The following is a 13,167-nucleotide window of genomic DNA, read 5'->3' as shown; positions in this document are numbered from 1 at the left end:
GGCAATGTTAGCGAGGGATAGACACAGCTAAAGTGAACGGAATTTAATGGGTGTGGTATCAATGTATAAATGTACAAATGAAATACAGACACCAATGAAGAAAATAAACGGACTAGCAATACTAAGACGTGTTACAGTTGTACTATTTTACTGTCTCCAACAAAACTTTTTGTTTCATTGGTGTCTGTATTTCATTTGTATTTTCATTTTTAAACGCGCGGCCATAGAGTTTTATTACATCGTTTCTGTTTTATGGAGGACAAATAAAATCTTGCCTTTTCCCTGGCCAATTTTAACGGTCTCTGTGATTTATCTCTCTGAAAATAAATGAACGTTTCACCAGGAATATGAATGAAAATATATACAAACAACTGATCAATACTTTTATCATGGACCAAACTTTATTTATTTTGTATGAACAGCTTAAATGCACAACAAATCAGTAATGAAATCACAATGTATTGGTTGTAAGGGATTAAAAGTAACCAACTGTAACTATACTGATTTAAAGAGTCAACCCGATTTCGGCATGCTGTTCAGTACCATTCGTGGAGGAGAAAAATATCCGTGAACTGGTTCTTGTTTTAACGAACTAATACTATTATTTACTTAATGATATTGTTCGATGTTCATCCTTGCTTAATGTTTATAAATGTGTTGATGTTTTTTGACAATGTCCGCAAAAATATGTGAAATGTTAAGTGAGCATAAAAATGTGAAAGTACAATATATTAGAAATGGCGGGATCATTATGATGATATAAAACTCTCCAAATTAATTTATTCATTGTTAGGCTTTGAAAATAATGACTGTTTTTAAGACAAACAAGAGCCATGTCAGACATGGCTAATCCCCCCACCGGGCATATCATAATTAAAGGATGTGGTCCGCATCAGGGTTTTAAGATGTGGAAGAAAGAATAAGTCAGTAGTGAGGTGGTTACTGCTAAATTATTGTAAGTCTTTTGTTTTTTAAAGTCCACAAAAAAACTCCTTACTAGGTAGAGATACCTTATATATAATGAAATTAATAAAATACACCTAAAACTGGAGAGTAACATCTATGCTGTACCACAGAAAAGTGGTCTTGTTTTTTCCCCAGGGTCAATTATAAAAATGTTACAATATAAGTTATTTATAGTAACAACTAAGGGAAGTTAATCTTTAAAAAAAAAAAAAAAAAAAAATTGCAAGTCCACACAAAAATCTTTATCAGGAAGAGACTGGTCAAAATACACCTCAAAATTGGATTTAGCATGTTTGTTGTACTACAGAAAAGTGGTCTCGAATTTTCCTACGACTAGTAATGAAAAAGTTACAATAAAAGCTATTTAAAGTAACAACAAAGGGAAGTAATTCTAAAGAAGGGAACTGCGCATGACACTTCGTCTCATGATGGTGTATAATTGTGCCAAGTTACATCAAAATCCCTCCATGCATGAAGAAGAAATGCTTCGGACAAAGTCATTCTTGTATCTGACCTTTGGCCTCTAAGTGTGACCTTGACCTTAGGCCTAGTGACCTGGATCTTGCGCATGACACTCCGTCTCGTGGTGGTAAACATTTGTGCCAAGTTATATCAAAATCCCTCAATGCATGAAGAAGAAATGCTCCGGACAAGGTTTTTATTCTTGTATCCTTTGACCTCTAAGTGTGACCTTGACCTTAGACCTAGGGACCTAGTTCTTGCGTATGACACTCCACATCGTGGTGGTAAACATTTGTGCCAAGATATATCAAAATCCCTCCGTGCATGAAGAAGATATGCTCCGGACAAATTTCTTTAAGAAAATATGATAAAGGGGAATAACTCAAATAATAGGCAAGGTAGAGTTATTGTTCTTGCACACTGCACTTTCTCCCAATGTGTTCTATCAGTGTATGAAGTTTGAAGAAAATCCCTCCAGTACTTTTGGGGTTATGCTCCGGACAAAATGTTTTAAGAAAATATGATAAAGGGGAATAACTCAAAAAATAGGCAAGGTAGAGTTATTGTTCTTGCACACTGCACTTCCTCCCAATGTGTTCTATCAGTGTATGAAGTTTGAAGAAAATCCCTCCAGTACTTTTGGAGTTATGCTCCGGACAAATTTTTTTAAGAAAATAAGATAAAGGGGAATAACTCAAAAAATAGGCAAGGTAGAGTTATTGTTCTTGCACACTGCACTTCCTCCCAATGTGTTCTATCAGTGTATGAAGTTTGAAGAAAATCCCTCAAGTACTTTTGGAGTTATGCTCCGGACAAATATCGTTGCGGACGCACGGACGGACGGACGGACAGACGGACGCACGGACGGAGAGCATTTCTAATATCCCCTTCACCTTTGGTGGGGGGATAATAAGACTTCGCAAGTAAGACACAGAACAGTATCCACTTGACTGCGTTGCATAGCGACCCACTCGAAACGGCGTTGCATTAGGTTTTCGGCCGATTGTTCAGAAACAACCCTGAAAAATTCTATGAAAATACACACGCTTTGTTTTAAGAGGTAGCCCTTTACATAAAAAGTGTTTTAACAGTTATTTGCTCCCGAAAAACACTAAATTTGAGGCGATATTGTCAAAAACTGTCAAAAATCTCCTTCCCCCGCCGGACTGTACAGAAGTGTTTGAATAAACGGCACAAATCTCAGCTAAATAGACACATGTGCTAAAATATAGACACATTTGCGCTCCAGGTGCACCCATCGGTTTCATTTGATTCGTTATCTAACGGGTAGAAATTCCTTTAACTCATACTTACAATTCCGGAAATTTGTAGTATCGGCCATATTTCTCCATCTGATCGGCGTAAAATTCACCGCTCAAACAACGTTGGAACCACTTGATCTGATAAAGCTATGGCCAGTGTGTTATTTAAGATTCCTTTTAAAATTGGGGAAAAAATGATGATAATTTGAAGGCTTGCTTGTAAGAAATCTTATTACGACAATATTGATATTAGTTTAATTATTCGATCAATCCATCAATAATATAATTCTGATATTATATATTTGTGCCAATGCAAATATTGCGCAGATGCAAATTTCACTCTTGTTTAAATATTTTGTTATGTGGACAGGTTTTGAAAGTGTCAAGTCAGTATTACACTACTTTTATTGTACAAGTTACTCAGAATTGCATTTTCATTTGAACTGGAAGTTGAAAATGTTTGTCATGGTAACAGGCTATGGTTTTACTGTAGACTTCTTAAATACACATTGTCTATTAAGTCAGGGAAACATTGCATGTACCATAATATTAATTTCCAGCAGCGCCTATCCCAACCAGCGCTATTTGTATTTAATGTATGTTCAGTAACGGCCTAATTTTGGTAAACATCAGTCTTAGTTTTGAGGTACAAATTAACTTTGATAATGTGGCATTTGACCTAAATTCAATTGACACTGTTTATTTTCCAATACAGGTAAATCCAATATTTGCTTTACAATAGATCTATGACGGATTATCTTTGAACACCCCTGAACTTATTGGACTGAACTGCCACATTATCAAAGTTTATTAATAAGTGGAATAGTTCACATGGTGCATTGTGTGTGTTGTAAGTAGGGCGGAAGTCCATTTTGTAAGTTTGTATGTCTGATACAGAATCCATAGAATTAAATGATTTTACAGTAACTCACTTTTCATTTGATAAGGTTACAGAGCTATTTTTACTGGCACGATTTTAAAGGTTGGAAGTATACATATAGAGAGTACCTGGGGAGAGACCTAGTTTTTTTCTGGTTTGTTTACTTTCCTCATACAGTGTCTTGTGATGATAAATTATGGCAGAAGCAGGAGATAGAGGTTGACTAGGTACTTACAGTGTTATAAATGGACCAGCTTTTTATGGGGAATAAAAAAATACCAAAAAAAAATGTTCATGGATTTTAAGAAATGTCTTTGTGTTAAGATTTTGCGCATATAATTTAGATTAGGTAAGTGCATTTATAAATCAAGTGCATCATGTGAAGGATTCTAGGTACTGACAGTTTTATTTTTGTATCATGAACTTTGCTTCAACCTGTAAAACGTAGGTAGACGGCTGTCGATCTGTCTCAGCAGATACATGTTTAATGATTTTAATGAAGAGATTTTGGATTAGAACAAGAGAAAAACAAAAAGAATGAATTATAAAGTTTGGATATTAATATATACAAAGATTGTCAATATACAAAATTTAAGGCTTGTTTATTATCAGTTTTAAATCATGTGAGAGGAAATGATATCGGCAGGTAGGTTGTATTATTATATATAAATAACATTAAAAGTTGAATGAAATATCATTTAGGTTTTTAAAATGACACTGCTGCAGAGTGTTTGATAGTGTTGAAACTAAATAGTGACCTTGTCGCAAAACGAAACAATATTATACAAAAATCTGTGTCATTGTCATGGATTCATTTCAGGTCATTGTGATTTTATTTCTATACTAAAGTCTTGTTTTCTTAAATGCACAGAAAAATCTCAGAAATAAAGAAATTAGAAGTTTATATAATCACATTTGACACATTTTTTTCTGGGTCATATTTATGTCTAGAATGCAATTTTATCTTGGTTTGAAATGTTTTATGACCTTAACATGCAGCCAGATGTGTAGATTTATGCATGGATGATATGAATCATGCATTTCACATGGAAAATCTATTTTTAGAAAGATGAAAATAAATCTTTTTGAAGTACATATTATATATGTATGAGCCAGTATATAATTATTCCGGTTTATTAGAGTTCAGAAGATTTTAATTAGAAAGGACCAACGATGATAGATATGACACTTGCAAAACTGGTAGTTAACTCTACATATTTACAGCATTTAACAGCTGCTCTATAAAAGGTCATACGAATTTACAGAAATGGCATACTGTAATATTTTATACTACACAAGAACATTTAAGGATATTTATGTTAACACATGACTTTTATAAAGGTTTAATGTCCTTTTCTTCAGGTGACGCAAGATCACAGGATCTGAAGACATATACACGCATCATACCTTCCTATGAATACGATGACTTTCAAGATTTGGACCACTCTCTCAGCGAGGGACATCGTTCTGGGGCCAAACATAAACATCACTCAGGACGATACAAACTTGGTCTGAATGGTGAAAATAGGCAAAGTGGACACAATAGGGATTATGATTGGTTAAAATCACAGTGTGAAAGAGCCATGTCAGAATTGCAAGCCCTTAAATCGCAGCAGACGGACAATACAAAACGTTACGAAGCAGTCATGAATGAATCAGATTCGTATCGTCAAAGCTACGTGTCGACTCTGAATCAGCTTCAGCAGAGTCGAGAAGAAGTGAATGAGATTCGTGGACAGAATCATGATTTAATAGCGGAAAATAAAAGACTCGAACAGGAAGTGAAAAACTTCAAAAAGTTGAGAGAAGAAGATCAACAGGAAATGGCAGAATTACGTAAACGTCAACGAGATATAGTAAGTCAAAATGGTTCTAGTGAAGTGCTAAATGCTTTAGACATGTATGATAGGATTAAACAGGATTATGATTCACTTAGGGAAAGTTATTCAGATCTAGTCACCCAGCGTAGTGCTTTAGTAACTAAATATGAGAGTGGACAGGAGGAAATAGCGCAACTAAAGAAACAGTATCTGTCTGTGTGCAGTGAACGGGACGCTGCCGTTCATGAGAAAAATGGTCTTAAGCAGCAGTGTACGGCTGCAATAAGAAATTGGGACCAAGTGCTTCATGAACGTAATGATTTAAATGAGAAAATTATTAAAATTACTCAGCAAAGAGATGACGTTATGAAAGAAATGAATCAAGCTCTTGCGAGTCAATTACGACTAAAGAAAGAATTGGAAATTGTTCAGAAAGATCGGGACGCAATATTACGCGAGTATACTCTGGTTATGTCGGAAAGGGAACAGGTTCATAAAGACATTGAACAACTGCAGGAAACTCTTGCAGATAATACTAAAAAGATTGATGCTTTATTGAAGGAGAAAAAGATTGCACAAGATGAAGCAGAAACTTTAAAACGTGAAATATCATCTGCTCTGCAGGATCGAGACAGAGCTGTGAAAGAGAGGAATGAATTTAGTGAAAAATGTAATGAATTAATGAGTAAACATTGTGCAATTGAGAAACAGAGAGAGGATTATAAAAAGAGCTATGAAACTTCTGTTGAACAGAGAGATATTGCACGTAAAGAAAGACAAGAAGCCATGCAAGATAGGGACCGAATTCTACGAGAAAAATATGAAAGAGAACAGGTTAGTATAGTGTCTAATGGTGAAGTAAAAAAGTTTTATTTCATTTAGTTGCTTATTATCTGAAAATAAGGTCTTATTGCTGAAATGTTGGTTTTATTGGTTGTGTCAAAAAAAAAGTTTCAAAGGCACTAAGTTTTCAGTGCTTGTTCTGAAAAGAAACATTGCTTTTCTACATGTAATTGTGCATTCCTATTTTAACTGGAGTAAAGTATAGAGATGAACTGATAAGCGAATATTTTGCACAGATAAATAAATTAGAGGATGCTATTTAAAGTGTAGGGTAAACTTCCTGATCTTGTGTCAGCTTATCTCATGTTCTACACAAAAGGTCCACCCAGTATAGAAGGTCAAGGTTTGGCCTTTTATGTGGTTAACAATTCGTAATCATTTAGTATCACTGCAATTTAGATACACAGTTTCCTACTTCCAAGTCCTTGCATTATTAGAGTTTATATTTGAATGGCATAGAATGACCCTTACTTTTCTTCCAGAGCCATGTTTTATGACTCTGCATGTTTCAAAAAGACCCATGCTAATGAATACTAGTATTAGATCTTGTAAGACAATCCTTAGGAAGCATAGAAGGCAATTAAGCAACATAACAGCAAGCTGTGTGTGATTGAGTCGTCTATGAGAGGTAATGAAATATGCAACATCTCTTATGCCCCTTAGCTAACAAAACTTTGTCATAGAATGACAGTGAACTGACCATGCTGACTGCATGAAATAATAATAGCACCGAGTCCAGGTACCAGAGACTGTTTATGGTAGCTGCATGGCTTATATAATACTCTCCAGGGGTATTATTATCTTCTTTAATTGATGGCACCTTAAAAAAGTACTTTTGGTATTTATCCCTCGCCCAGTTCTACAGTCATTCAACTTCAAAAGTTTGCTCAGTAAATGTAATTAAATTTAAATACAAACAGGTATACAGCCTTTAAAAAAAGTCATCTCATCATATTTAGTTATAAATGCTGCTGTTGCATTGCTTTCAGCATTTACTTCTGAATCAGTCTAGTTTGTGAACTTTGAGTACTGCACTATCACAATAACTATTTTATTAAAAGCAAAGAACATTTGCAGCAAATGCGTTGCAGCTGTTGTTTAATTGAAAACTTTCCACACATGTTTCTTGCTAGCAAGGTCTATTCATTGAGAGGAAACATTATTGTAATATACAGTCACTGTGTGATTCTATTCTTTTTTGAACATCATGTTATATTAAAATGTTTATTACCAGGAAAAGTAGTTCATTGCAGCCTAATGTGGTGTGGTTACGTTTTATTCTTATATTTTACTAATAAAACATTTGGGGTGTGAATTTAAGAGATGTTTATACTACAAGTTGTGATACAAGCTGATTTATATACCAACCAACATTACAAGAATATTTGATGTCTGACCCAGATTGTTTAATAGGCTTGTGAATTTTGTCCTGTTTTAGGCAATTAAACCATGTCAGGAGTTTCTAGTCATATATGATATATTCAAACTTTAACAGTATTTAATACAGGCATTAGGACATTAGTTGGGCATATTAAACAATATATGAGCCGTGCCATGAGAAAACCAACATAGTGGGTTTGCGAACAGCATGGATCCAGACCAGCCTGCGCATCCGCGCAGTCTAGTCAGGATCCATGCTGTTCGCTTTTAAAGCCTATTGGAATTGGAGAAACTGTTAGCGAACAGCATGGATCCTGACCAGACTGCGCGGATGCGCAGGCTGGTCTGGATCCATGCTGGTCGCCAACCCACTATGTTGGTTTTCTCATGGCACGGCTCATATATCTATCTATTTTGTCTTTAAACTGTAATGAATATAACACTTAGACTTTAGTTAAATACTTAAAGATGTTTTATTCATTATTTGATGTAACAGTTTCAGAAAGAGAAGGCTGAAATCATGGACCAGGTGAACAAAGAAACAGAACAACTCAAAAAACAAGTGGAAAAGCTGCAACAGGAATTATATGGTAGGTTCATCAAGAAACTTGCATTATGAAGTTCTTATATTCCTGCCTGTGTAAGACAGTCCTGAGTCTTAACAACATAAGGGACAGTAAGGAGTGAGAGAGCAAGCAGTAATGAAGGGTCTTATCAGCGCTGTCCCAACGGTCCGGAAATCCAGGTCATACACAGGCAGACATGTTAGATCATTTTACTTCTCACATAGTGTTACTGCAATTGTAAATTATAAATTGCACATGATAATTCTGGATATAGTTTGTAATATCATGATATTGTGGTATGAAAATGCACATGTTTTGTATATCATTTTGCTAGCTAAAAGAAGAGGTCTTTTGCACAGACAAGCTTGTCTTTCCCAGCAATGTTGGCTAGAAAGATGGTTTCCTTGAAAGTATATTTTCCCTTTTTGGCATGTCTGCAAAATGTAAACTTTTAAAGTGGGCAAATGTTCAGCTCTTGCCTCTGCCTTAGGTCACTGATTCTAGAGGTTAACCTCAGAAGACTTTGTGCTATTGTCTTATTAATTGCTGTTACTGATGGGTCAAAGGTAAGTCTAGAGTCTTGTAATTACTGGATCAATATGACATTTAAATGTCTTCGATGAAAGGGAACATTCAGATACAGGTATAGTGGGGTTAACTGCATCTTAGAACGAGAAGCATCTGAAGGATGTACTCGGCAGATAGTTTTCTAGGCAGTTACTGTAGCCATTTCATAGTACAGGTTCCATAAACAAAAAGTTTGATATCCCATCCCCCTTTTCCTTCTTTTTATAATGTGACTCCATGAACAAAGCAGAATTCTTTAGCTGGTACTTAAAAGCAGCTGTGTTATTTGGAAGATGCCATATATATTGCATTTATAGTATCACAGTAGTATGCAGCAATACCTACAGTTTCACATCAGTCTTTTCAGCTGTATCAATACTAATAGTATTGCAGTAGTCCTATCAGCAGTCTCAGTAGGATTGCAGAAGTCCTTACAGCAACACCAATAGTTTTGCAATAGTCCTATCAGCATTATCATTAGTATTGCAATAGTCCTTTCAGCCACACCAATAGTATTGCAATAGTCCTTTCAGCAACACCAGTAATATTGCAATAGTCCTTTCAGCAACACCAATAGTATTGCAATAGTCCTTTCAGCATTATCATTAGTATTGCAATAGTCCTTTCAGCAACACCAATAGTATTGCAGTAGTCCTTTCAGCATTATCATTGTATTGCAATAGTCCTTTCAGCAACACCAATAGTATTGCAATACTCATTTCAGCATTATCATTAGTATTGCAATAGTCCTTACAGCAACACCAATTGTATTGCAATAGTCTTATCAGCATTTTCAATAGTATTGCAATAGTCCTTTCAGCATTATCAATAGTATTGCGATAGTCCTTTCATCATTATCATTAGTATTGCAATAGTCTTTTCAGAAGCGATATTTAAAGTATTGCAATTTTCCTTTCAGCAGCAATATCTTCAGTTTTTATTGATATCAAAATTGATATACTAAAACTTTCAGACTATAATGAACAATTTTGATTTACCATATTTATGCACATGTTATGCATAATAATGAAACATTACATTTCTAAGTGAAAGCAATCTTCATTTTAATGTTGATTTATGTTGTACAAACAAATGAAATGATTTAATTGTCTGGCAGATGGAATGCATGAGGCAGAGATAGCTAAGAGTCGTAGAGACTGGGCGATGAGTGAACGAGACAAAATTGTACAGGAACGTGATAGCGTGAGGACCCTCTGTGACAATCTGAGGCGGGACAGGGACCGTGCTGTCAGTGATCTTGCCCAGGCTCTGAGAGACTACGATGAAATGAAGAAACAAAAACAAGAGTCACTCAGAGAGCTTAAGGAGATCAAGTAAGTTTGTTTTAATATCATTGATGAAAGCCAAGCTCTTTCACCATAGAACAGAAATATGGTAATGGCAAATGGTATACATAAAGGCTGACACTAATTGTTTAGTTAAAAATTTGTTAAGTCTTTTTTAGCTCACCTGTCACATAGTGACAAGGTGAGCTTTTGTGATTGCCATTCGTCCGTCGTCAGTCCGTCCGTACGTCCTTGTGTCAACAATTTCTTGTCTACACAATAGTGGTTTCATTTATGATTTTATTTTAACCAAACTTGCACACAACTTGTATCACCATGAGATCTCGGTTCCTACAACTGGCCAGATCCCATTGTGGGTTCCAGAGTTATGGCCCCTGAAAGGGCCAGAATTAGCTATTTTGACCTTGTCTGCACAATAGCAACTTCATTTATGATTTGATTTTAACCAAACTTGCACACAACTTGTATCACCACAAGATCTTGGTTCCTTTCTTGAACTGGCCAGATTCCATCATGGGTTCCAGAGTTATGGCCCCTTAAAGGTCCAAAATTTGCAATTATGGCTCTTGCAGCCACATAGAGACTTCATTTATGGTTTGAGTTGATACAAACTTCCAAAATATCTTTAGCAACAATAAATCTTAGATTCCATGACGAATCTATCAGATCCAGTTGTAGGTTCCAGAGTTATTTTATATCTGATTACCTCCCCTGATTGTAATCAAAATTGCCCAGTTAATGGATTTGTATCACTAAGTTCTTATAGGACTTATTTGAAATTTCATTATTGTCATTAGTTGGACTGAGACAATCGGGGTAGATAACTATGGACTGATTTTATGTCAAATTACCTCCCTTAATTTCAAATTAAAATGGGTATATCTCCGTAACTGATGAAGATACTGATCTGAAATTTCATTTATGTCAACAGATGGACTTGGACAGTCAGTGAAGATACATATTGACTGAATTTATGACAAATTACCTCGCTTTATTTTTTATCTAAATGAATACACCTTAACAGCTTCTAATGAGATTGGTTTGAAACGTTATTTATGTCTTCCGTCGTAAGAAATAGTCATAGTAGATAACTCTTGATTGAACATTTATCGATATGAATACTTTACTAAAATATTGTTGTATAGGCTTGTACTCTGTATCTTCTACATGCATATACCAATGCATGATTACCTCCCCTGATTTTAATAAAAATGAATGTATCTCGGTAAATATTTATAGAACTCATTTGAAATTTCATTATTGTCTTTAGTTGGACAGAGGCAATCAGGGTAGATAGCTATGGACTGATTTTATGTCAAATTACCTCCCTTCGTTTCAAATTAAAATGGATGTATCTCAGTAACCAATGAAGATACTGATTTGAAATGTCATTTGTGCCATCAGATGGACTCGGACAATCAGGGTAGATAACTTTTGACTGAATTTATGACAAATTACCTACCTTTATTTTATGTAAACGAATATATCTCAGCAGCATCTAATGAGATTGGTTTTAAATGTTATTAAGTCTTCCACGGCAAGGAATAGTCATGTTAGTACAAAAATGCAGCATTTGAGCCTAGGACCCTCAAACTTGGTATGGAAATTGGCCCTGACTAGGTCTAAAGGGACTGTTACAAGAAAATGTTTATCATGATGATATTTAATGTGTATGCCTATGTGCTCTATGTCGAAACTTGATCATATCATTTTGAGCAATGGTACTCAGGTGAGCGATACAGGGCCTTCATGACCCTCTTGTTTTTTCTTCACTGCAGTTGTATGTGAGGAAGTTGTAACATTTTTTTATCCCAGAAAGGTGACATGTAGTAATTACACAGTAAGTTAGCTTGTCCATCTGTCCAGTACAGTGCGTGTCTCAGCTTTTACAGGTGTTCTGATGAAGCTTAACCCAGTTATTAAATGATCGCAGTCACAGGCAATAGTTAGGGCTAAGTTCACTTCAGGGGAATTTGCCTTGCCCATTACTGGTGTCATTTCTTATCAAGGTTTAGTTTCTACTGGTTGGATATTAAAGCATTTTGTGTAATATGTCATCAAACCTACCATTCTCATTTGTACATTTGTCCATATCAGTATAGATTAATTATGTGTATTTAATCTATTTTTGGCTCACCTGTCATGTAGTGACAGGGTGAGCTTTTGTGATCGACCTTCGTCCGTCCACAATTTTTTGTGAACATGATAGAGACCACATTTTGCAAGCAATTTTGATCAGACTTGTACAAAACTTGTATTGGCATGATATCTTGGTTCCTTTCGAAAACTGGCCAGTTCCCATCATGGGTTCTAGAGTTATTGCCCCTTAAAGAGACAGAATTTGCTAAATATTGTGCGTGCGTCAACAATTTCTTGTCTGCACGATAGTGGTTTCATTTATGATTTTATTTTAACCAAACTTGCACACAACTTGTATCACAATAAGATCTTGGTTCCTTTCTTGAACTGACAGATCCCATTATGGGTTCCAGAGTTATGGCCCCTGAAAGGGCCAAAATTAGCTATTTTGACCTTGTCTGCACAATAGCAGCTTGTTTTATGATTTTATTTTAGCCAAACTTGCACACAACTTGTATCACCATAAGATCTTGGTTCCTTTCTTGAACTGGCCAGATTCCATTATGGGTTCCAGAGTTATGGCCCCTGAAAGGGCCAGAATTAGCTATTTTGATCTTGTCTTCACAATAGCAGCTTCATTTATGATTTGAATTTAATCAAACTTGCACAAAACTTGAATCACCATAAGATCTCAGTTCCTTTCTTGAACCGGCCAGATCCCATAATGGGTTCCAGAGCTATGGCCCCTGAAAGGGCCAGAATTAGCTATTTTGACCTTGTCTGCACAATAGCAGCTTCATTTATGATTTGATTTTAACCAAACTTGCACACAGCTTGTATCACCATAAGAGCTCAATTCCTTTTTATACGCCCAAAGGGACGTATTATGTTAACGCCTCGGTGTCCGTCTGTCTGTTGGTTAGCAATTTCCCTTCCGCTCTGTAACTCTTGAACCCCTTGAAGGATTTCAAAGACACCTGACACAAATGTTCACCTCATCGAAACAACGTGCAGAGCGCATGTTTCGGATGGCTC

At 35.7% G+C, this 13,167-nt stretch overlaps 1 protein-coding gene across 4 annotated transcripts in view; it reads left to right on the top strand.

Annotated features, from left to right (window-relative positions):
* The window catches only part of LOC123562372 (disks large homolog 5-like), a 100,982-nt gene that overhangs the window by 46,723 nt on the left and 41,092 nt on the right, over positions 1-13,167 (top strand). For 3 of the 4 annotated variants that reach the window (XM_053537211.1, XM_053537212.1, XM_053537213.1), the window contains 3 exons: positions 4,933-6,224; positions 8,110-8,203; positions 9,864-10,080. In XM_053537211.1, coding sequence (XP_053393186.1) covers positions 4,933-6,224; positions 8,110-8,203; positions 9,864-10,080 — 1,603 coding nt within the window. Of the gene's footprint in view, positions 1-4,036; positions 4,217-4,932; positions 6,225-8,109; positions 8,204-9,863; positions 10,081-13,167 lie in introns of those variants that run through there. The other variant, XM_053537214.1, reaches the window with a different exon arrangement.

This window comes from Mercenaria mercenaria, chromosome 2 (assembly GCF_021730395.1).
Source record: "Mercenaria mercenaria strain notata chromosome 2, MADL_Memer_1, whole genome shotgun sequence".
NCBI lineage: Eukaryota > Metazoa > Mollusca > Bivalvia > Venerida > Veneridae > Mercenaria > Mercenaria mercenaria.
Note: the sequence above shows the minus strand (reverse complement) of the source record. Positions and strands in the feature narration are given on the sequence as shown.